At 42.5% G+C, this 25,562-nt stretch overlaps 1 protein-coding gene and 1 long non-coding RNA gene across 2 annotated transcripts in view; one reads left to right on the forward strand and one right to left on the reverse strand.

The window, feature by feature from the left end:
- PKHD1 (PKHD1 ciliary IPT domain containing fibrocystin/polyductin) overlaps positions 1-25,562 on the forward strand; it is a 908,610-nt gene that overhangs the window by 815,266 nt on the left and 67,782 nt on the right. Inside the window, exon 63 of the mRNA XM_073625162.1 lies at positions 16,323-16,430. Coding sequence (XP_073481263.1) covers positions 16,323-16,430 — 108 coding nt within the window. The remainder of the gene's footprint in view (positions 1-16,322; positions 16,431-25,562) is intronic.
- Positions 1-25,562, reverse strand: part of LOC141139232 (uncharacterized) — a 167,779-nt gene that overhangs the window by 22,303 nt on the left and 119,914 nt on the right. The window lies entirely within an intron of this gene.

Genomic DNA, 25,562 nt, shown 5'->3' on the forward strand with positions numbered 1-25,562 from the left:
GTAGTTGCAAATTCAAGAAAAGATGCTGTGTACAATGTGCCTGCTTTGGCTTCCTCGTTACATCAATCAGGTTGTAATAATGAGCCATCCAATGAGAGTGGCCCAGTGGGGATGGTACATTATAACTTTGTGCAGAGGTCTCCAAACTTTCTAAACAAAGGGCAAGTGTATTGTACCTTAGACTTTAGGAGGGCTGGACTGTGGCCAGTGAGAGCAGAAAATGCTCAGGCTTGGTGATCAGTGGGAGTAAAAAGGTTACATAGCACATGTGGTTGATAGGAGTAGTAACAGTGTCCCATCATTGGTATTATTTGGAGGAATAGTGCCCTATCACTAGCATTAGTTGGAGTACTAGTGCCCAATCGCTGGTATTAGTTGGAGGAATAGAGCCCCTTCCCAGGTATTAGCTGAAAGAATAATGTCCCATCATTGGAATTAGTTGGAGGAATAGTGCCCTATCGGTATTAGTTGGAAGAATAGTGCCCCTTCATTTGAATTAGTGGGAGGAATAGTGCCCCTTCCTTGGAATTAGTTGGAGGAATAGTGCCCTATCAGTATTAGTTGGAAGAATAGTGCCCCTTCATTTGAATGAGTGGGAGGAATAGTGCCCCTTCATTGGAATTAGTTAGAGGAATAGAGCCCCATCATTGGTATTAGCTGGAAGAATAGTGCCCCATCATTGGTATTAGCTGGAAGAATAGTGCCCCATCATTGGAATTAGTTGGAAGAATAGTTTCCTATCGCAGGTATAAGTTGGAGGTATAGTGCCCCAGTTTTTCTGTTACTGTTTTTCAGTAGGATAAATAGCGCCCAATCATTTAGAACAGTGGAATTGTGCAACATTGTTGGTATTAGTGGAAGGAATAATTCCCCCATTGTTGGTGTCAGTGGAAGGAGTAATAGTACCTCATATCAGTGGTAGAAAGAGTGCCCTAAGGGTCAGGTAAAGGCAAGAAAAGGGCAGCAGCTTGGTAACCACCAGCCTTGAAGTGCTAAGGTCCTCGATTTGAGTCCTGGTTAGGCCACTATCTGCATTGAGTTTGCATGTTTCTTCCCGTGCTTGTGTGGGTCTCCTTTGGGTATTTTGATTTCCTCCCACACTCCGAAGACATGCTGGTAGGTTAATTCGCTCAATTGAGTGTGTCTCACTTTCTAAGTGCTTTTAGGCTCCAGTAAGAAAAGTATTATAGAAAAACAAAGTAATTGTTATTTCAGCACAAGGATTTTGGTGCAGTTGACATAATGAAGGGTTTTCTACATTTGCGCAGGCACCATGCAGAGTCCCTTCCTGCAGCAGGAACCTATGCGATGGAATGCCACACGGCGATGCCAAAATTCCAGAATGCCAAGATCCGGCACTGAAAGATGTCTTGAAGGCACAGCTCCTCATCTCATTCCAATCAACAACATATACATTTTTTTATTTTTCACCAAAGTATGTTTGTATTTACCAAAATATTAGTAGTCTGGTACCTAAACATGGAGTAGACTCTTACGGCACCCATAGTTTTAGCTTTCTTTCACAGTACACCAGGAGGGACACTACTGCCCTGTACACAGGACCGGTTTTGCTGTCGAAATAAACTGAAGGTTTTTCCGACGGAGTTCCGACGGAATTCCACTCAAGCTGTCTTGCATACACACGGTCACACCAAATTCCGACGGTCCAGAACGTGGTGACGTACAACACATACGACGGGACTAGAAAACGGAAGTTCAATAGCCAGTAGCCAGTAACCAGTAGCTTCCATCTCGTACTTGCTTCAGAGCATGTGTCGTTTTTGGTGCGTCGGAACAGCATACAGACGAGCGTTTTTTCTGATAGTAATTTGTTCCGTTGGAAAAATATAGAACATGTTCTCTATCTAAATCCGTCTGAATTTTCGACGGAAAAAGTCCGATGGGGCATACACACAGTCGGAATATACGATGAAAAGCTCCCATCGTACTCTTTCTGTTGGAAATTCCGCACGTGTGTACGCGGCATAAGGGCCAACTGAAGTCACAGAATTACATATTCAATCCTCACAATTCTACTAAAAGAAGGTATTTTCCAGAATTTAAAATTCATAACATAATAGCAGTACAGGATTACAAAGCGAAAATTAGACTTTAGTTGGACTTTTGTTATATAAAAAATCAATTAGAGCTCATAGGTCAAGTACTGGACTTCTGTGTCCCCCCTCCCAAACCAAAAAAACTTCAGCCACTAGCAATGGTGCATCTGGGTGGGGCAATACACCTCCCATACTGTCACTCTTGATGGCCAATAGCTAGGAGGATTACATGAAAGTTGCTTAGAGTCCAGTCCACCAAAGGGCTTGTAGAGCCTTGGTAATTTTCCTTCTTCAAATGCTCTACACACGCATACTTGTGTGATCTGTGGGTCCCATCTTGTAATGAAAACAAATGTTTCGTTAAAATAGCTCCAAATCCTGTGTATAGATAAGAATGACCTAAAAGATCTTTAAAAAAAGGTCTGACTGTCATCATCTGCAACTTTATTGCTGCCAAAAACAAGCAGCTTTTCATCAGTAACAAGAGAATCCTTGAATAGCAGCTTTTTTTCCAATATGTTTGAAAATCTTTATGGACAGTAAAGAGCACTTGTGATTCTGTTATGTTCTTTTAATCACTTGTCATGGTACCATTATGTTGCCTGTAATCATAAATACTGCAAAAGATTTCCACACTTTTAAAATAATGGGTGTCGAAGTCTCTGTACAAGTTTATGGACCCTGGTTGCTGTGTCCCTAATTCAATTTATTGAGGTTGTTACTGGGCTGTAAGCAGCCAAAGCATGGTTTAACATTTTCTGGGTTTGGCAGGTCTTCCCTAAGCTCAGGGGCTTAATTGTTTTGCCTGTTACCGTGAAGGAGGTTACAGCCATCAGCGTGGGAAGGACAATTAAAAGGGGACATAATAAACATCTAGGTCACCTCTTTCAGAGTGTTTGGTTCCTTCTTGGCCTTTGCCTGGTGAGGATGTATGCATAGAACATTTCTCTGCTTGGACCATGCCTCAGCCTGGGGCATGTGCCAGGTGCCCAAGGACTTAAAGTGGTTCTAAAGCCTAAACATTTTTTACCTTAAAGCGGTGTTCCACCCGCAAATTTTTATTCATTTATTTTTTTAAAGTCAGCAGCTACAAACACTGTAGCTGCTGACTTTCAATAAGGACACGTACCTGCCCCCTCGAGGCTGCGCCGCCATTCTAACTAAGGGAAACCGGCAGTGGAGCCTTGCAGCTTCATTGCCCGTTTCCTACTGAGCATGCGCGAGTCGTGTGGTGCTTTGTGAATGGCCAGCTGTATTCTGGGACACACAGGTCCCAGAAGACAGTGGGGGGGGGGGGGGGGGGCTCCCGCACAAAAAGGATATGATGTCCTGCGCCGCGGACCAAATAAATTGGAAGTACAGGCTGTACTTCATAAAAAGGTCTGTTAAAAGAAAAAAAAACATTTTTAATATCCAAAAACGAGGGGTACAGAGGTGGTCTTTCATTTAAGACCACCTCTTAAAAGTGGGTGGAACTCTGCTTTAATGCATTCCTTGCATTACGGTAAAAAATGTTTAGGCATTGATTTTGGCCCCTCACAACCCCCCCCCCCCCCCCCCACCTTATACTTACCTGAGCCCTTCATTTGACCCAGTACTGTGCATGTCTGCAGCTCTTCTCTCCCCTTACTTCCATGTCTCACTGGCTTTGCTGGGGCACCAGGAGCCAGTGCTGTCGATCAAAGCCAGTGATGAGGGAGCTGGGGGGGCCAAGTCCTGCTGTCTGTTCCAATGTATTCAACAACGGAGCTCGGGAGCGAGCACACACAAGTGCCTCCGTGGGAAGTCGCTTCCTATGAGGGCACTGGACAGAGAGGAGCCAGCAGCCCCAGTGGGGAACTGAGAAGAAGAGGTTTTGGGCCACTCTGTGCAATTCCATTTTACAGAGCAGGTAAGTATTGAGATGTTTGTTAATAAAGAAAAAAAATCCTTTACAACCACTTTAAGCTACCAGCAGTAGTTGATATCCAGAAGAAGTTGGGTTGGGGAAGGATATTCCTGCCGAAGAGCGTCACAGAGGAGCTTGGTAGAAGCTATTGTCTGGACACTGTAAGCAGAATTCATTGCCCACCAATGATTGAAAGGGTCATGAACCAGATTTATTAGGGAGAGATCCACTGCCACTTAAGAAAGACTGTAACTGCTCCTATGGGGTCAGAGATCTGTTTGGCCACTCTCATAGGACCAGCACCTGCCAAGAGGCTATCCTTAAACGGTCTTTTTGAAGGCGCTACAACTGCAACCAAAGCTTCTGTCATCTTTGTGTTCTCTGTTGTGAGCTACAAAGGGCCATGTGACTAATCTCAGCATCCCCTGCACTCCCTTCCGTTATAGTACTTTTACTGAATTTAGCCACAAACGTCCAGCATGCTTAAATAATAAAGTGGTTGTAAAGCCTTAAGGTTTTTCATATGAAAGGTTTTTCACTTGCATTAAGCATTCTATGCATTAAGGATAAAAACCTTCTGTGCTGTAGCTCCCCCTTTCTTACCGGAGCCCAATCCAATCCAGCTATGTGCACGAGAGTAGCGGCTCCCACCGCTGTCTCCCTCCTCATTGGGCAGAATGATAGCAGCAGGAGCGGCTCCCGCTGCTCTCAATCAATGCTGTGACACGGGAGCAGGGAGACTATTGACACAGACAGCGGAACTCGGGACCGAGCATGCACGTATATCCCCTTGGAAAGTGCCTTTCTGTGGGGGCACCTGCCGAAGAGGATTAAGTAAAAAACAAAGGTTTAATAAAATTTTAAGGCTTGACATGAACTATTGACTATTTTAGTCATGGTAGGTAACTTCTAGACATGTGTGATTCGTTTCGAAATTTGGATGAAATTTTTGTTATATGCAGATTCAGATGTATCTGAATCTCCAAATCACAATAGTAATGAATTTCAATGAGTCCACAATAAATTATAATGACAACAACAAATTCATTTGTATTTGTTTGCATCATTTGGATGACATGATGCAATAATTTGGGCCTTTCGTTAATGTTTGAAGCATCTGAAATAGCGTAACAACATAACAAATGATCCGAATTGATTTGGATCCATTTCATTTTTATTTTGCATTATTTATTATAAAAAAAATGCACTACATATGAAATCCACTACATATGAATATGATACCGAATAGAAACATATTGCAATAAATACAGTAAGGTATAAAAGTGAAATAAGATGATTCCTACTTTGTGTTTGGGTTGGATGGAGAATCTCCGAATCATAACAAAACAAATGAATCCAAACTTAATTTCCTTCCATTTGTTCCTTTTGGATGTGTCTCCAGTCCAATATCGTCCAATCAGCTCATTCCATTTCTCTTTATGGGTTGGACTAGCAGAAATGACTCAAAGTAATCTCTTGAAATAACCATTTAACACCTTAAAACGAATATAGCCAATCTCCCAAAACTACTTCAGAAAATACGAATTGATTCAGAACAACGAATGTACAAAATTAATTCAAATATACGAAATTACATCCAAAAATGAATTGCTCTAACATATTGAATATGATGAAATGAGATGATTTACTTAAAACGGAGTTCTGCTTAAAAAAAAATAATACAAGCCAGCAGCTACAAATACTGCAGCTGCTGACTTTTAATAATCAGACACTTACCTGTCCCAGGGTCCAGCGGTGCAGGCGTATGAAGCTCCGCTCGTCTCCCCCTCCTCTCTGCGGTGCCAGCATTGTAACTTTGGGCGCCCGGCTATGGCTTCACAGCCGGGCACCCACTGTGCATGCGCGAGCCACGTGCCATAACAATCATCTGGAACCTGTGATGTGTCCCAGATGATTGCCGAGAGGGAGGGGGGAGAGGTGATCTCCTTTCCGGTGCCACCATGCACCGGGAGGAAGTGGGAACTGGGACCCTCTAAAAAGAGCTTATCCCCCCCCCCCAAAAAATGACATGCCAAATGTGGCATATCAGGGGGTCATCTTCCCTTAAAGCGGAAGTTCCATTTTTGGGTGGAACTCCGCTTTAACAAATTAATCCCAAAGCAAAAACAAACTTTTCCTACCTCACTAGTGACTTCAAATAGCAGTACTGCTCTACATTGAAAGAAAAATATGCTTACCTCGCCCGGATTCCGGTCATTTTCTTGAAGGTTCCCTTGATTTACTGTTACCTGTTGAGAAAGCTCCGTCTAGGTAGGAGAACATTCTTGCAAGATTTCAAGTTCCCAGCTTTCCCAAGAGGCAGCAGTAAGGTTCACCAATGTCACTGTCGCCTTTAAAGAGTTTGGAGTCCGATGTAAGTACTGTATTTATCGGCATATAACATGCACTTTTTTCCCCTGAAAATCAGGGGAAAATCGTGGGTGCATGTTATAGGCCGATCCCTGACGATTTTGTGTCATCGGAGCGATCGCGGCAATTGCCGCGGTCGCCGCCTACATACACAGCCGTGGATAGATTTAAATATGGTGTCGAGACTGCAGGGCTTCGTCGGAGCCGAGATACACATACCCGAGTGTTCTCGGCTTTTTTCGCCGCCGCTCACAGTCACGCCCAGTCCTGCCCTATGATGGACATAACACAGGTCCAAGGGCGGGACTGGGCATGACGGCGGTGCGTAAAAAGCCGAGAACACTCGGGTATGTGTATCTCGGCTCCGGCGAAGCCCTGCAGTCTCGGCGCCATATTTAAATCTACCCACGGCTGTGTATGTCGGCGGCGAGTGCACAAAGCTGCACTGACATGGCTGGACTGGGGCAAAGCTGCACGGCAAACCTGCACTGACAAAGCTGCACTAACAAAGCTGCACTGGGGCAAGGCTGCACTGGGGCAAAGCTGCACTGACAAGGCTGCACTGACAAAGCTGCACTGACAAAGCTGCACTGACAAGGCTGCACTGACAAAGCTGCACTGACAAGGCTCCACTGACAAAGCTGCACTGACAAAGCTGCACTGACAAAGCTGCACTGACAAGGCTGCACTGACAAAGCTGCACTGACAAGGCTGCACTGACAAGACTGCACTGGGGCAAGGCTGCACTGACACTGAAAAGGCTGCAGATGGACAGATAAGGCTGCATTGATGAGCATTTTAATGTAGGTTTTTTTTCCTTAAACTTCCCTCCTAAAAGTTTTTTTTCCTTAAAATTCCCTCCTAAACTTGGGGTGCGTGTTATACGCCGGCGCGTGTTATACGCCGATAAATATGGTATTTATTTCTTTTTCCTTCAAAAGATTTTTTTAGCTTTTATTTGTTTTCTTATTTTTGTGTTTTTGCTTTTTTTAATTTGGGCTGTCCCAGATAAACAAACTTAGCATTTTCATTCAAGCCCCTTCAATGGACGCGTCCATGTTTCCATCATGATAGATGTAATTTAGGCTGGTTATAGACTTTAGAAAGTGGTTAGGCTTGTGAATACTATCAAGCAATTTAACAGCAATTGTTCTAAACCACAGTTTTTCAAACAGTGGTATATGTACCCCTAGGGGTGCATTTAATAGGTTCGGGCATGCTTTCTGCTTGTTAATTAAACATTAAAAACAATTTAACATGTAAAAATAACAAATATCATACAAAACAGATGTCACTTATTTTTTATAATTTGAAATACAAGGAGCATTGTAGGATAACAATATATGTATTTATTTGTTGGTTACTGCAAACACATTTTTCCACTTTATTGGGTATTGTAAGGGATAGCTGTACTTTTACAAACCCTAACACTACCCCTCATCCTGCCTATACTATTTATACAACCATGAACATACCATCAGGTGGTGCAGGAGCTGTGACCTACACTGATTGGAAGTGTCCTTTTCCAAGCTGGTGGAGTTGTGCAGTGCTTCCTATGCATAAGCAATGGGGTCTGTTTAATTTTTTTACTTTGGGGAGATAGGACTTCCTTCTGTGTATGTTACTTTAGGCCTCTGTAGTAGAGTGCATGGGCTGTTGGCTGGGAATATGTGTACAAACTAAAAACAAGTGCCTGGAAAAGAGAAAGGGAGGTCATCAAGAGCAGTGCAGGCTGGCTTCATACAGTAATAGTAGTACACAATCCAAATCTTGAGGAAAGCCTTTTCAGTTAAATTGATAGTAAAACAATAAAACAAACCAACATGTTATACTCACCTGCTCTATGCAATAGTTTTGCCCAGAGTAGCCTCAATCCTCCTCTTCTCAGGCTCCTTGCTGGTGTCTCCTGGCAACTCCCCCTTGCAGAGTGTGCCCATAGCAAGCCACTTTCTATGGGGACACTTGTGCCTGCTCGCTCCCGAGCCACCTCTGTATGTCTATAGGAACCAATGGCTCCTGCTGCTTTATCTCAGCCAATAAGGAGGCAGAGATCCAGGAGAGCCACTGCTCTCATGTACATTGTTGGATCGAGATGGGGCTCGGGTAAATATTAGGGGGTCTGCGGGGGAAGCTGCACGCAGAATGTTTTTTACCTTCATGCATATGAAGGTAAAAAAACCTTCATGCATATGCATGAAGGTAGAAAACCTTCAGCCTTTACAACCACTTAAGTGGAGTCTATTATAGATGCAATGGGGGGCTTCCCCATATTAATGCCCATGGTTTTATAATGGGATGTCCAAAGAAGCTTTCGTAGGTGTGATGGTCAGGTGTCTACAAGCATCTCCCCATACAGTATACTAATGGGAAGGTGCGCAATGGGAGGTGCCAATAGACTACATAATCACCAAAGCTCTGTTAGCTGGCAAAATAATCCTTGTTGAAACCCACTTCTGTCACCCTTTCACCAGTCACCCAATGTGGGTTTCTATAGATTAGGAAGGCACAGTACACTGGTATGTGGCTTTTCAATATGTTTGCATATGTATGCAAACAAAACTTCATCTATATATATTTGCAACCTATTTTTACCTAAAATGCAAGAAACAGTTTAATTTGGATGTGTTTTACTTGCTAACAGAACTGAGAGCTAGGCTATGTTTGTATTTGTTACTATGAGGGTTACAGGTTTCCTTTTGAGGTATGTTACTTTTGGCCTCAGGTATGTAGAGCATGGGCTGTTGGCAGTAAACCTGTGTCTTAATATGATACAGGGAGTTCATTGGGAATAGTGCAGGCTGGCATCATGTGAAATAGTTGTACCTGTAGAGAAACATTTATGTTTGGTGCCTTGGGTGACACCTTGGGGAGTTGCTGGACATTTAGTCATGGTCTGTCTGTGATTGTAAATGGCTCTTACTAGATGAGAGTTGCACTGAGGATTTTGGGGATGTCAAGATTTGGCCAGGTGCACCTAAAGTTAGCTAAAACTTGAGATGGGTTGAGTCTGTGACAAGCTCTCTAAAGTTGCAAGAGTTGTGGTTTCATCTCCTAAGTTCGGTCACTGCAATCAAATCCAAATTACTATTAGTGTTTTGAATGAGGGTCTGCAAGGGCCTGTAAACTGATGGAATTATATAGTGTTTTTTCAGCATGTATCCTTTATATTTCATATTCATTCCTGTCAGCAGATGGTAATGGTTTGGTACATACCTGGGTCAGTTGATAACCTCCCATGGCCTCCAATACCACCTCTACGCCGATGACACCCAGATCTATCTCTCCACTCTTCAACTCACCACCTCGATCTCCTCACGGATCTCAAACTTACTGAATGACATATCGGTATGGATGTCACACCACTTTCTCAAGCTCAATCTTTCTAAAACTGAGCTTGTAATTTTTCCTCCTTCCCGGTCCCCCCATGACTTTACCATTAAGATCAACAGCACAACCATTGGTCCCTCCACACATGTCAGGGCTCTCTGGACCTTCCATCTTCAGAAGAAGGCAACAAGTGTAGAGCTAGTTCTAGGCTTTCTTAGTAGACAGTCCAGCATGCACTGTAAGATAAACCACCCTGCATTAAACATGTATTTGTAATGCCATTAAACATTAGTTTATACGGTTAAAACAATGGTTATAGTTTACTCTTAATATAAATCACTACTGAGAGAAATATTATAGCTGCCATTAATTACCTGCTTCTTAAAATACTAGCTGCTTGGCTGTTCCTTACTTCAATACTTTCAAAGACATTGGCTTAGAATATAAATGCAAATAAAGAAAAAGTGAACACCTGATCTACGTTGTTCTACTGTATGTTAATGGCTAAAAAGTACCAAAGCCATTGGACTGCCAATAGATAGTGAATGTGGAATCTTTGGGCTGGTGTGACCTCTTAACCACTCCAGCGTTTTGGAACCATATGCAAAGCTTTGTAAATAGAAGACTTTGCTGCTATCGTTCTGATGGGACTTGTGTCTAGAAGAGATCATTTCGGGCTAATATATTATTTTTCTTTATTGGACTACAGGTACCAGCAAAGCATTTAAGCAAAATAAGAACTGTACAGTTAGGTCAGTGGTCTCCAAACTGTGGCCCGGGGGCTGGATGCGGCCCTATGCTTGCTGTTATCCGACCCTTGAGGCATTTTTGGGGCATTATTCCCCCCACTGTCAGCAACCAATGATAGGGCACTGAATGAATAGGACACTATTAGTACCACTGATACCAGTGATGGGGCACTATTCCTCCTATTGATAGCAACGATGGGGCACTATTACTCTCCCTAATATTAATCATGGGGAACTGTTTACTCCTACTGATGCCAGGACATTTTCTACTCCCACTGGCCACAGTCCGGCCCTCCTAAAGTTTGAAGGACAGTAAACTGGCCCTTTGTTCAGAAAGTTTGGAGACCCCTGAGTTAAGTCATTGACCCATAACTCTATTGCTGTTACTTTGTAATTGTGCAAAATAAAGAGTATGAATGTTCAGAGTCCTGTGTATCACCCATACATGTGATAAATGTAGCCAGATTCAGCCAATCATCTTATCTCTATGGGTATAGTCAGACCCGTGGTCGGCCATTGAAAGGATGAGGAGGAAGCCAGTGGTCACATAGAGTACAGACCACAGAGTAAAAGGATTGATGGCTGTGTGGATCTGCAGGTGGTAGAAAACCCGAGGTGATGCTAAGAGATGTAAGAAGATACAGAAGTACATACTGTACATGATAAGGAATTCGGTAAGTGATGGTTTGCTTATGCTGCTCGAATTGCTGACAATTACTCATAGCAGGACTTTAAAGTATATCTATTGTAGAGATGTGCACAATGAAAAAATGTGTTTTGTTTCGTATTCATTTGTTAAGTTAATTATTTTGTTTAGTCATATTCGTCATGTTCTAATGATTCGTTTTTGGAATTCGTTTCGTATATTCGGATTCGATTCAAAATTTGAAATTCAAATTTATTTGAATTTAGGAAGACGGCTATATTCATTCTATTTTATTATATGCTATTCTATTCAAATCTATACTATTCTACTCTATTCTTTTATTTTATGTACTATTCTGTTTTATTCTATTCTCTTCTATTCCATTCTGTTCTATTCTATTATAGAATTTTCTATTCTATTCTTTTCTATTATATTTTGTTTTATTCTATTATAGTCTTTTCTTTTTTTTTTTTTTTTAATTTTATCTATTTTATTTGGAAGAGAGCAAATAATGCATTTTACAAAAAAAATCATACATGACATAGTGTTGATATCCATCTACTGAACCCTTATTCATTAGGTTCAATTTTCTAAAACATAGAGAACATATAACAACCCAATGCATCCAAAATGACTATCTCCCCTTGGTCATGCACTCAGAAACACAACACCATGTCCAGGGTCCTAAAAATGTCCCAGGCTTTGGGGGGGGGGTCTCCTTGTATAGTTCGTAATTGTCAAACCTTCTCCTCCCACCTATTTTACTCAAAAAAAGAAAAAAAAAACATCACAAAATCAAAAACACAAACTCAAACAAACCAAACAGCCCCCCCCCCTTAGGCCCCTTTCACACTGGGGCGGTGGGGGCGTCGGCGGTACAACAGCGCTATTTTTAGCGCTGCTGTACCGTCGTTCTTGCAGCGGTATTCGGCCGCTAGCGGTTCGGTTTTAACCCCCGCTGGCGGTCGAAAAAGGGTTAAATCCGCTCGTACAGCGCAGCTATAGCCGCGGTATTACCGCGGTATAGCCACGCTGTCCCATTGATTTCAATGGGCAGGAGCGGTTTAGGAGCGGTGAATACACCGCTCCTTCCCCGCTCCAAAGAAGCGGCTCGCAAGACTTTTTTTACCGCCCTGCGAGCGCACCGCTTCAGTGTGAAAGCCCGAGGGCTTCCACACTGAACAAACAGCGGAGGCTGTTTAGGGGTGGTTTTCAGGCGGTATTTTTAGCGCAATACCGCCTGAAAACCGCTCCAGTGTGAAAGGGGCCTTAGTCTTTTCTATTCGATTTTATTTGCTTTTATTTTGTTTTGTTCTATTGTTATATTTTATATTCTGTTCTGTTCTTTTCCACTCTACTCCTTTATATGTTATTATATTCCATTCTATTTTATTAGAATCTATTCTTTTCTATAAAGCAAGTAGGAATCATCATCTAATTTCACTTTTATACCTTACTGTATTTATTGCAATATGTTTCATTTTCAAATTCAGATAATTTGTTATAATGTATTTCAGGTTCGTTAAAATTTGGTATATTTTGATTTGTAAATATGGATACATCCAAATCTCTGAATATCAAACATGTTGTCTTCATTTCGATTCATAACTAAATGAGTCACACATATCTAATATATTGTAATTTGGGGCTCAAGATCAATAGTTTTCAAATTCAAATAGTTTCCAAATTTGATTTGTTTTTTGAATAGAAAATAAAGGAATAGAATAGAAAAAAAATAATAGAATAGAAAAGTATATAACAGAAAATAAAATAATAGAATATAATAGAGTAAAACAAAACCAAATAGAATAGAAAATAAAAGAACAGAACAGACTAGAATAGAATATAAACAAATAGAATAGAATATAATAACATAGAATATAACTATCTTCAGAAATTCAAATAGAATCAATTTGAATTTGAATAGAATAGAAAATAATAGATTAGAATAAAATTGAAAATAACAGAATAGTATAGAAAAAACAACAGAATAGAATAGAAAGAATAAAACTATCTTCAGAAATTCGAATTTAGAATAGAATAAATTTGAATAAAATAGACAAGAATAAAAAATAAAAGAATATAATAGAAAATAATAAAATAAAATACCATAAACAAATAGAAAAAGAATACAATTAGAAACTCAATAGAACAGAATTGAATAGAATATGATATAATAGAATAGAAAAAAAAATAGAACCATTTCCCAAAATTCAAAAAGAATCAATTCGAATTTGAATAGAATATAAAAGAATATATTAGAATAGGAAGATGGTTATATTCATTCTATTCTATTCTATTCTGTTGTTTTTTTTTTCTATACTATTGTGTTATTTTCTATTCTTTTCTACTCTATTCTTTTCTATTCTATTCAAATTGGAATTGATTCTATCTGAATTTTGGAAAATGGTTATATTCTTTCTCTTCTATTCTGTTGTTTTTTTAATTCTTTTCTTTTCTATTCTATTCAAATTTCAGAAGATGGTTATAATCTTTCTATTTAATTCTATAATTTTTTTTTATTCTATTCTATTCCTTTCTATTATATTCCTTTCTATTCTATTCTATTCTATCCTATTCCTTTCTGTTCTGTTCTTTTATTTTCTATCCTATTTTCTATCCTATTTTGTTTTGTTTTACTCTATTATATTCTATTCTTTTATTTTCTGTTATATTCTTTTCTATTCTTTTATATTTTTTTTTCTATTCTATTCCTTTAGTTTCTATTCTATTTTATTCTTTTCAGAAATTGGAAAACTATTTGAATTTGAAAACTATTTGAATTCGAAAACTTTTCAAATCGATCCGAATTTGAATTTGGAAATTTGAATCGATTTGAATACAAATAAACAAAACGACTTCTGAAAACGAATTAAACTAATTAAACAAATTTAACCAAACAAACTTATGTAAATAACGAATCAAAACTAAACTAATTTTTTCTTTCTGCACATGTGTAATTAATATCAGCTGGTTCAGTCTCAACTGATGACCTATAAAAGGTGTCTCATTACCAAGGTGTCACACAAGAAACATCTTATGATGGGTAAAAGCAAAGAGCTCTCTTAAGAACTTTGCAAACTTCTTGTTGCAAAACATACTGATGGCATTGGTTACAGAAGGATTTCTGAATGTTCCAGTGAGCACTGTTGGGGCCATAATCCAGAAGTGGAAAGAACATAATTTCACCATAAACCGGCCACGGCCAGGTGCTCCTCACAAGATTTCTGACAGAGGAGTGAAACAAATTATCAAAAGAGTTGCCCAAGAGCCAAGGGCCATTTGTGGAGAGCTTCAGTAAGACCTAGAATTAGCAGGTACAATTGTGCAAAATAGAAAGAAAACAATAAGTAACGCACTCAACCGCCATGGCCTGTATGCACGCTCACAACGCAAGACTCCATTGCTGAAAAAGAAGGATGTTGAAGCTCGTTTAAAGTTTGCTGCACAACATTTAGACAAGACTGTGAAATACTGGGAGAATATAGTCTGGTCAGATGAGACCAAAATTGAACTCTTTGGATGCCATAATACACACCATGTTTGGAGGTCAAATGGCATTGTACATCACCCCAAAAAAAAACCCCATACTAACAGTGAAGTTTGGAGGTGGGAACATCATGGTGTGGGGCTGTTTTTCAGCATACAGTACTGGTAAACTTCATGACATTGAAGGAAGGATAAATGGGAAAATGTACCAAGACATTCTTGATAAAAATCTGCTGCCATCTACCAGGATGATGAAGATGAAATGAGGGTGGACATTTCACCAAGTCAATGATCCCAAACACAAAGCCAAGGAAACTCTCAATTGGTTTTAAAGAAAGAAAATATAGCTGCTAGAATGGCCCAGCCAATCCCCTGACTTGAATCCAAAAGGGAATCTATGGAAAGAACTAAAGATCAGAGTCCATAGAAGAGGCCCACGTAACCTTCAAGATTTGAAGACTGTTTGTGTGGAAGAATGGGCCAAAATCACACCTGAGCAATGCATGGGACTAGTTTCTCTATATAGGAGGCGTCTTGAAGCTGTCATTACCAACAAAGGATTTTGTACGAATTATTAAATAAATTTCAGTTAGGTGGTCAATATTTTTTCCCTGTGTCATTCCATTTTACTACACATAACTTAATTTCTGAATGTATTTGATTTGGTTTATTTATATATGGATTATATGAGTTGTTACCGACATGTGGTGAAAATTTCATGTCAATAGCACCTTTAGAAATATATTTACCTAGAAAAATGGTGACGTGTTCAATATTCATTTTACCCGCTGTATATATGGAGCCCTCCTGATTGGCGCCCAAATGCTACACTTCCTTTGCAATCTAAATGTGATTGTACTGGGCATTAAAGGATGCTGAGATCATAGATGCAGGTACCTACAGTAGTTGCATTTAAAATATATTTAAAGCCCAACTACAAATTTTTCATTGCCCAGCATCCTAAAAAAAAACTTAAAAATTGCTGCAAAACTCAACTCCTGTGGCACTGTCCTCTGCAGACTCATCATTTTGTGGTCTGGTCCTCTTCTGGTGTGAATTATGCCCAGTGCCATTCAACACTTCCTGTGAGGCCAAGTCTTCATGGACGCACCCCCTGGGATCATCACCCCACTGCAGGCTCATAGTGCTCAGAGGTCAATGCATAAACACCGTTCTCCAGAGCACTTAGGAACATATGCAGACGATGGTTGAACAAGTGGACAATGACATTGTGTAATCTGTTAGAAGACTGCTGTATTAAAAGTATATGACAATCCATACACTGTACACTGCACTAGCAGCCCTGAGCATGTAAGCATCATAATGCTAGAAATAGCAAGCGGTCATTGGTCATTGCATTTACATGTCCTCACTGACCCATGACCACTCACCATTGCGAGCATTAAGATGCTTACAAGCTCTGAGGCACCTTGTACAGTCAATGATGTACAGATTGTCTTACCTGAAAGTAAACTTACACTTTAAGATACAAATCTTATTTATTTGGCAGGGGTAGGGGACACGACAGGCCGTGCTTTATGTCAAAATCTTGAGTTTTGCGGTACGTTTTTTAATGATGATCTGTTGTATATTTAATAATGTATTTTATCAAAACATTAAAAGAATTATAGTTTATCTTATGTCTTGCTAATTATCTGTATTTTCAGTGTACCTGACCTTCTTACTACTTGATGAAAGTAGTACTTGATGGTCTTTTTACTTGATGAAAGAGGACTGGAATCTGAAAATTTACATTCAACTACTGCTCTAAACTTGACACATGTTTGGCTTTCCAGGAAACACCACGGTGCTGATACAAGATGGATGGGCTAACTTCTCCAACCTGGCCGTCTCAAGTTCTAGATCCAACTGGTGCCTGATATTTAATGTGACATCACCTCCAGGTATTTCTCCATGCTTTCTCTGTTATTTCTTTCCTCCAGTCATAGTCATTTCTGGATAGACCTTGCCTTGTGGCTAGCTTGGGGAGCAATATACTACTATATACATTGAAAGCTATATTACCAGCAAGCCATACAAAGGAAAAGCTCCTAAAAGCAGACCTTGCAGTAAAATGGTCCATGTCCCCTCCACATGTGAAAAATCACTGCATGGTAGTGCTCCAAAAACATAACTGTACAAAAAAGGTTAAATTAATTATACTTACCTCAACCTCATCTTCCACCAGTCACACCTCGGCAAGAGGGACCCCACACGCCTTCCGGTGGGATTCTGAGAAATACAGAACAGCCTGGATCTTGCAAGAAGACGCTCTTGCCAGGGCTGTCTTAAGGAGTGGGCACACCTGGGCACTGCCCAGGGGCCCCAGCTGCATGGGGGGGCCCTGCACTTTCCCCAAAGCACCTGGTTCTTGAGTCCACGCTGCCCCAAAATTGGGGGCCCCATGATGGCACTGAGAGTGATGGATACACAGGGGAGGCAGGCTGGCAGTGGTGCGCCATGCTGTGCAGAACAATACCTATTATTTCACAGCCAGCAGGGAGGGGCGGGGCCGGAGCACCAGTGATGCTCTGCTCCCGCCCCATGCAGCTTGAATGCTCGGGACTCGAAGGCTGCAGGGTAGGAGCTGGAGTGGGAGCCGCTGAGTCTACAGCCCTGAGAGCTCACCTGCGGAAGTAGCATTGTGGATGGTGTCATGGTGAGCCCAGCTGTCCAGCATGGTTTGCACCGAAGAGCTTGGAATGCCCGAAGGGATGCTCCCTCCTCCGCCCCCCTTCTTCCTGCTTGATTGGTATAGGTGAGTCCAGTGCTGGAGTTGGGCACATAGCCAAAAGTTTACATGCACTGTATCTCCACTGGAAAAGGGGGTACTACATGGATGGAATAAAGGTGCTGGGGGATATTAAGGGTGTATGGGGGAAAACAATGCTGAGGGGGGATCTGGGGTGTATAGGGGGTAGCAATGTTTGGGGTAGCTTGGGTGGCTATAGTGCTAGAGGTATCAGGGATGTAGATAAGCCACAGTGTAGGGGGTATCAGGCATGTAGTGTGGTCACAATACATGGGGTATCTTATGGTATATGTTAACAGTGCTGGGGTGGAATATCTAGGGTGTAGAGGGGTCAGAGTGCTGGGGAGATGTCTGTGGTATAGAGGGGTCAGAGTGCTGATAGGATATCTGGGATGTAGAGGGGTCAGAGTGCTGGGGGGATATCTAGGGTGTAGAGGGGTCAGAGTGCTGGGGGGATGTCTGGGATATAGGGGGGTCAGAGTGCTGATAGGATATCTGGGATGTAGAGGGGTCAGAGTGCTGGGGGATATCTGGGATGTAGAGGGGTCAGAGTGCTGGGGGGATATCTGGGGTGTAGAGGGGTCAGAGTGCTGGGGGGATGTCTGGGGTGTAGAGGGGTCAGAGTGCTGGGGGGATATCTGGGGTGTAGAGGGGTCAGAGTGCTGGGGGGATGTCTGGGGTGTAGAGGGGTCAAAGTGCTGGGGGGATATCTTGGGTGTAGAGGGGTCAAAGTGCTGGGGGAATATCTGGGGTGTAGAGGGGTCAGAGTGCTGGGGGGATATCTGGGTTGTAGAGGGGTCAGAGTGCTGGGGGGATGCCTGGGGTGTAGAGGGGTCAGAGTGCTGGGGGAATATCTGGGGTGTAGAGGGGTCAGAGTGCTGGGAGGATATCTGGGGTGTAGAGGGGTCAGAGTGCTGGGGGGATATCTGGGGTGTAGAGGGGTCAGAGTGCTGGGAGGATATCTGGGGTGTAGAGGGGTCAGAGTGCTGGGAGGATATCTGGGGTGTAGAGGGGTCAGAGTGCTGGGGGGATATCTGGGGTGTAGAGGGGTCAGAGTGCTGGGGGGATGCCTGCGGTGTAGAGGGGTCAGAGTGCTGGGGGAATATCTGGGATGTAGAGAGGTCAGAGTGCTGAGGGAATATCTGGGGTGTAGAGGGGTCAGAGTGCTGGGGGGATGTCTGGGGTGTAGAGGGGTCAGAATGCTGGGGGGATATCTGGGGTGTAGAGGGGTCAGAGTGCTGGGAGGATATCTGGGGTGTAGAGGGGTCAGAGTGCTGGGGGGATGTCTGGGGTGTAGAGGGGTCAGAGTGCTGGGGGAATATCTGGGGTGTAGAGGGGTCAGAGTGCTGGGGGGATATCTGGGGTGTAGAGGGGTCAGAGTGCTGGGGGGGATATCTGGGGTGTAGAGGGGTCAGAGTGCTGGGGGGATATCTGGGGTGTAGAGGGGTCAGAGTGCTGGGGGGGATATCTGGTGTGTAGAGGGGTCAGAGTGCTGGGGGATGTCTGGGGTGTAGAGGGGTCAGAGTGCTGGGGGGATATCTGGGGTGTAGAGGGGTCAGAGTGCTGGGGGGATATCTGGGGTGTAGAGAGGTCAGAGTGCTGGGGGGATACCTGGGGTGTAGAGGGGCCATAGTGCTGGGGAGGCATCGATCTAGCAGATATATTATATGCACAAGACAGCTTTGTTACTTTATGTATGTAATGTATTCCCACTGTTTCTTTGCTGTACAGAATGATTGTTCATGTCCCCAAAAGGGGAAGCTCTGCTTGTCTGCCTCCTACCTACTTGATGTCTGTTTACATGCGCTGTCACCATTGTAGGGGCCCCAGAGCATTACTTTGCCCAGGGGCTCATGATGCTATTAAGATAGTCCTGGCTCTTGCACTGGACTAGAGTATCTAGTAATCTGAGATTGGGGCTGCTCTGCATTCCACAGGAATCTTGCCAAAAAGATCATAACGGCATGCCCGGCAATGTGCAATAAAGTAAGTATATAATCTAACATACTCATACAGGTATATTGAGAGGTAAACAATGGCCCCTCATCCCTTAGTGTAGTCAAGACCAAAAATACAAGGTTATATGGAACTTTTCTGGTGCCATCAAAATCAGCAAAACAAAATGTTTGGATAAAAATATAGATTGATTACAAAAGTGTTTTAAAATGTTGTAGACCAGGTGTGTCAAACCTTCCTGTGCCACATTGGAAGAAGATGAATTGTCTTGGGCTTCACATAAAATACACTAACAATAAGGATAGCTGATGAACAGAAAAAGTTGAGCAGATCACAAGTTAACCATCACCTATATAGATAATGTATCTGACTGAGTAAAAAACCCTTAATTTTTTTGTATTATATTTTATTGTAAAAGAGGGAAACAGAGATCTAGTGCGATATTTGACACGGTTTTTGATAAACAAATGCATCAATATCTGATTGAATGTATGTGGTAGCAATTCTCAATGAATTCTCAGGGTGCTCATCAGAAATCTTGCCCCTCGTGTGCTTCATCCTTGAAAATAGTTTCTCACAAACATAGGTGCTGCCAAAAATTGATGATATAGATAAGGCGTGATTGTGAAGAGTGTGATTTTTTTTTGGTGTACTGTAAATAAAACGTATAAGAGTCTATGGAAGAGACACTGTCAAATTTTTCTTTTGACAGGCGTCAAAAAAATATTCCCCCAAAAATGATCAACATTTTTATGTAAGTTTATGATTTTGAGTTGGGCCCCATTCATAGCTATCTTAGGCCACATGCGGCCCGCGGGCCGCAGGTTGGACACCCCTGGTGTAGACCATCATAGTTACATCATTGAATGACACATGACGTATAATAAAAGCCTCTAATGACTTGTCCTTCTTAACTTCTCCTATGCCACACAAAATGCCCTTATTTGTTCAGCCTTTTCATGTGATCTTAAATTCGGACCAAGTCAAAACTAAACTTGTTTCGCTGAAAAGCTTCATCAGTAGCATAGAGGTATCAACAGTGTCTTTATATGAACATGCCATTGGAATCAGACCATTGGCAAGTCTTGTAGTATGGATCAACTCAAAGGAGAGGATGTCGCTGGCAACAAAAAAGCAAGTATTATACAGGTGTATCACCTTGTGGTAACCTCCCATTGCATTCACCAGTATCGCCAGGATACACCAGTACAATACTAACTTTTTGCTGCTAGTTATGCCACAGACAGCTAAAAAAAGAGAAAAATTGACCATTCTCTACTCCATCCAAAACTTAAAAAAAATAGGGCTCCTAAATGTTAAATTTGTGGAGAAAGATGAATAACCTGGAGACTGGCCAGCTTATGAACTGGAGCAGGGATACTTTACAAGCATTTTTTTTTGCAGCCTGCAGAAATCCCGTGCTCCCTGGTGGAATTGGAGAGCCTAGTAGACTTGTGCACAACGGAAAAATTTGTTTAGTTTCGGTTTGTTGTCATTCGTAAAATACATAATTTCGTTCTGTTATATTCATTCTGTTTCGTTAATACATTTTCGCTATTATTCGTAGAGTGTCGATATTCGTTATATTGAATCTCAAATCATACCAAATCCATTCGATATATGCACTATAATTTCATTTGTATTCGTTGAAATTCGATATTTATGTATGTATATATATTCGCGATAATTCGTAGTTTGAAAAGTCGTTTGCTCAAATACAATACAACACCCTTCTCACTCAGTTCTCAGGAATGCACTTTGCCAGTAATCCAACCTCCAGCACAAAATTAATCAGCTGATTGGACTGTAAGATTTACTTTGAGTTGACCTTTTGTTTCATTAGACCTTTAACAAATTACCGAATCATGTCAAATTCATTCGTTATATCCGCTATAATTTCTTTTGTATTAGTTGAAATTCGTTATTTTTTCATTCGGATGCATCCGAATGTCCAAAATATGCAAAATTCGTCTGAATTTCGATTTGTTACGAAATGAATTGCACAAGCCTAGAGCCCAGGAACAGCGCTGTGGAGCACCTTCCGAGCCCTGTAAAAGTGATACTGGCACTGCCAGCGACCAGAAAGCCCATTGCTGGCACACAAATATAACACCAGGATCATGGCTGCATCTGCAGCCATAACTCTAGTATAACTGCTTGTTCTGAAGCTGTACATACCGTATTTATCAGCGTATAACACGCACTTTTTTCCCCTTAAAAGCCGATCCCCGCTAATTGTGATCGATCGGAGCGATCACCACGATCGCCGCCGACATACACATAGCCAAGTGTAGATTTAAATATGGCGCCACGGAGTTCGCAGGGACTCGGCGGAGCAGAACTAGCGCGGCAGAGATCACAGGGACTGGGCGGAGCCGAGATACACATAGCCGAGTGTACTCGGCTCTTCCCGGCGCCGCTCACAGTCACGCCCAGTCCCGCCATTGGACCTGTGTTATGTCCATCATAGGGCGGGACTGGGCGTGACTGTGAGTGGCTCAGAGAAGAGCCGAGTACACTCGGCTATGTGTATCTCGGCTCCGCCCAGTCCCTGTGATCTCGGCGGCGCTCGTTCCGCTCCGCCGAGTCCCTGCAATCTCGGCAGCATATTTAAATCTGTCCAAGCCTGTAATGGACACTGGGGGCAAGGCTGCGCTGGGGCAAGGCTGCAATGGACACCAGGGCAAGGCTGCAATGACAAGGATGCACTGACCACTGGGGCAAGGCTGCACTGGGGCAAAGCTGCACTGACAAGGCTGCAATGACCACTGGGACAAGGCTGCACTGGGGCAAAGCTGCACTGATAAGGCTGCAATGGACACTGGGGCAAGGCTGCAGATGGACACGATAAGGCTGCATTGATGGGCATTTTAATGTAAGTTTTTTTTCCTTAAACTTCCCTCCTAAAAGTTTTTTTTTCCTTAAAATTTCCTCCTAAACTTGGGGTGCGTGTTATACACCCGTGCGTGTTATACGCCGATAAATACGGTATATGGCTTAAGCATGGTAAATGACAGCACACCTTGAAACTCCGGTCGGAAGCCATGCTACTAATGTACCTCACCTAACACAGCACCACGCAAGCAACACCTAATTGTAGGGATCCTGGTCTTTCCAATTGCCCTTGTTCACATTTGAGCATTCAGTTGCCTGTAGCTCAACCCCTGACACTAGAAAAGGTAAGTTTGAAGCATAATGGGGTATTCTTGGCTCCACTGAATGTGCAAAAATGTGTGTCATGTGCTTTTCAGGCGCTCCCATAATAAGTCAGTGGGACCAAAAATGTACCATCCAGCTGTAAAGATACTCCTGTATCTCAATTAAAAAAAACAACCTAGTCAGATCCTACCTAAGTGTGAATGGGGGCTTATTGTGAAATACGCAGGGTGGAGGTAGGGCAGTGACACAGGAAGCGTTTGAACTGAAGCGTAGCTTTACTATCCTTCAGGCTACAGTCAGGAAGACATGTGGGAATCACTAGAGTGGCTGAACAGAATTACAAATGTCTTAGCAGGTAAAACCATTCATAAAGATGGATTTTTAAGTGTATTTTAGATGTTTGGCTGGCATTCTGCTTTACGCGAGTCAAGGCGCGCGGCTTCCGTAAATGAAACATTTTTCGAGTTACAAAAACTCATTTAAGCATGTAACGATAACAGCTGTGTTCTGCTTTTCCCCCAAACAACTTTGCTTCCTACCTTTGATTCTGTTGTATAACTAATTCTTTTTTCCTGCAATATTATATATGTTAACTAGAAGCCCTGATCTTAACGAAGACCAGCAAGCCAGCGTTCCAGACCCCGCACATGAGTCTAATCTTCCAATTATGTCCGTGTTACTTTGAAAACTGGTTTATTTCAACAAGTTCAATTTTATGGCTTCCTTACCAAATTATAGAGTGCCGGGTCCAGCGTGTGTCGGGGAGTTCTCTTGTAAAACCGTAGCATGCCATAAACAACGCTCATAAATTGCAGTTTTCCTCTTTATTAACATCCTTTTTCCTGATGATAAAACAGTTAAGTTGCCTGTGCCTCTCTGCCCGGGAGGAGTGTGAAAATGAAGATTTAGGGGGTCTGAACAGAAGTCGCAATAGGAAGGTGTCTGCTTGCCTTTTCAACTGCCAGACACACTTTTATGGCAGCTGTAAATATTGTCAGTTTTTTTTTTTTTTTTTTTTTCAGAGAGCCCACAGTGATGCACACAACACAATCATACACGTCTTTCAGGTACAAGACTTCCCGTATCATGCAAAAAGTGTTTAAAATAAATTTAAACTTGATTTTTTTTTGTAATTAGTACTATAGAAATATATTTGCAATACAATAGCATTAATGGAAGGAAGATGTCCTAGTGCAGTGGTCTCCAAACTGCAGACTGCGGGCCAGATGCAGCCCTTTGCTTGCCTTTATCCAGGCCTTGGGACACTACTCCTCCCACCGTGGGGCATAATATCTCCCACTGACAGCAACAATGGGGTATTATTCCTCCCACTGATGCCAGTGATGGGGAATAATGTCTTCCTCTGACACCAGTGATGGGGCACTATTCCTTCCACTGACACCAACGATGGGGAACTATTGCTTGTACTGACAGCAATGAGGGGGCACTATTCCTTCCACTGACACCAACAATAAGGCACTATTCCTCCCACTGACACCAATGAGGGGGCACTATTCCTTCCACTAATACCAATGACGGAGCTCGATTTCTTTCACAGACACCAATGATGGAGCACTATTCCTCCCACTGTCACCAACAATGGGGAACTATTCCTTCCTTTGACACCAACAATGGTGAACTATTGCTTGTACTGACACCAATGAGGGGGCACTATTCCTTCCACCGACACCAACAATAAGGCACTATTCCTCCCACTGACACCAATGAGGGAGCACTATTCCTTCCAATGATACCAACGATGGAGCTCTATTTCTTTCACAGACACCAGTGATGGAGCACTATTCCTCCCACTGATACCAATGATGGAGCACTATTGATCTTTTATTAAAAAGAATCAAGCAACCAATTTTATACAAAAGTAAAAAACAAAACCATAGTACAAAACTTCGACAGAAATCCAAGGAATACACATCCATGTTCAGAATATATACAATATATACATAATCCACTACCAAAATTATTTACATAAAGCAGCAGAGAGGGCCTAAGAGGCACAACCCATCACCTATGTACGCAGCCATTTATCAAAAATTAATCCCAAAAAAAATAATAATCTAGGGTGATAAGAGACAGACAGCCACACCCGGGAAAGAGACTCCTGGCAGTCAGGGAGGCTTGAAACCCCTCCACGCCTTCAACCAAGCCCCCTGACTCCGCTTGTCTCTCTCAAGTACCCGAATCTTCTCCACCTCATGCAGAATGTCATACACCACCACCTGAACAGGAAGGATTTTATGCCGAATGCTGACCTGACACCGTGCGTTCCAAGTGAAATAACGGACTACTAGGCTAACTAGAAAAAGTGTATCTAAACAAAAACCACCACCAGTATTGAATGCTCCGTACACCCACTCAGCATAACCCAGCCTGGAGAGGAAAGGGACACCGAGGGCCCGCCCCACCTGTTTGTACACCTCTATGTTAAAGGGGCAATGAAGCAGAAAATGGTCCATAGTCTCCTCCTCACCTGCACACTCCTCCCGAGGACAGCTACGATCCACCCCACTGCGGAATTTCAAATTGCCCCTAACATAGAGCCTCCCATGGAAGCACAACCAGGCCAGATCCCTGAATTTAGGGGGTACTCTGTCCAAATTAATAAGTCTTAACCCTGCCCTCAAAACTGGGCCTGGGCAATCCCTTAAGGCCAATGGGTCATGAAAGACTTCGCTCAAGACTCGGCTCATAAGGACTTTCCTCGGAAACCGATCTGAGATCTTCAGCCGACAATCGCCACTGCCGTAGTAACTTCAGGCACGGAGCGACATAGGCTGGTAGCTGACCACGATGACCCCTGAGATTCTTCACTTAGCCACCTTCTTCCCAAAGTCGTAGAAAAGGCCTAAACCAAGATCTAAATATGCCTGCCCATCCAGGAGGTTCCACTGCAAGCATATTACCAATATTAAACTTGAGAAAAAGCAGTGAAAAGAAAAGAACTGGGTTGACCATACCTAAGCCACCCTCCCTCCTGGATAGATAGGTGACATTCCTCTTGATGGGGTTCAGTCTGTTCCCCCACAACATCTGGAAGAACACACTACTGATCCTAGCATAGAGAGACACTGGCAAGATGCAGACAAAGCTGACATACAAGAAGATCGGAATCAGGTAAGTCTTAATCAGATCAACCCTTTCCCTCATAGAT

Source organism: Aquarana catesbeiana, linkage group LG04 (assembly GCF_042186555.1).
Source record: "Aquarana catesbeiana isolate 2022-GZ linkage group LG04, ASM4218655v1, whole genome shotgun sequence".
Lineage (NCBI taxonomy): Eukaryota > Metazoa > Chordata > Amphibia > Anura > Ranidae > Aquarana > Aquarana catesbeiana.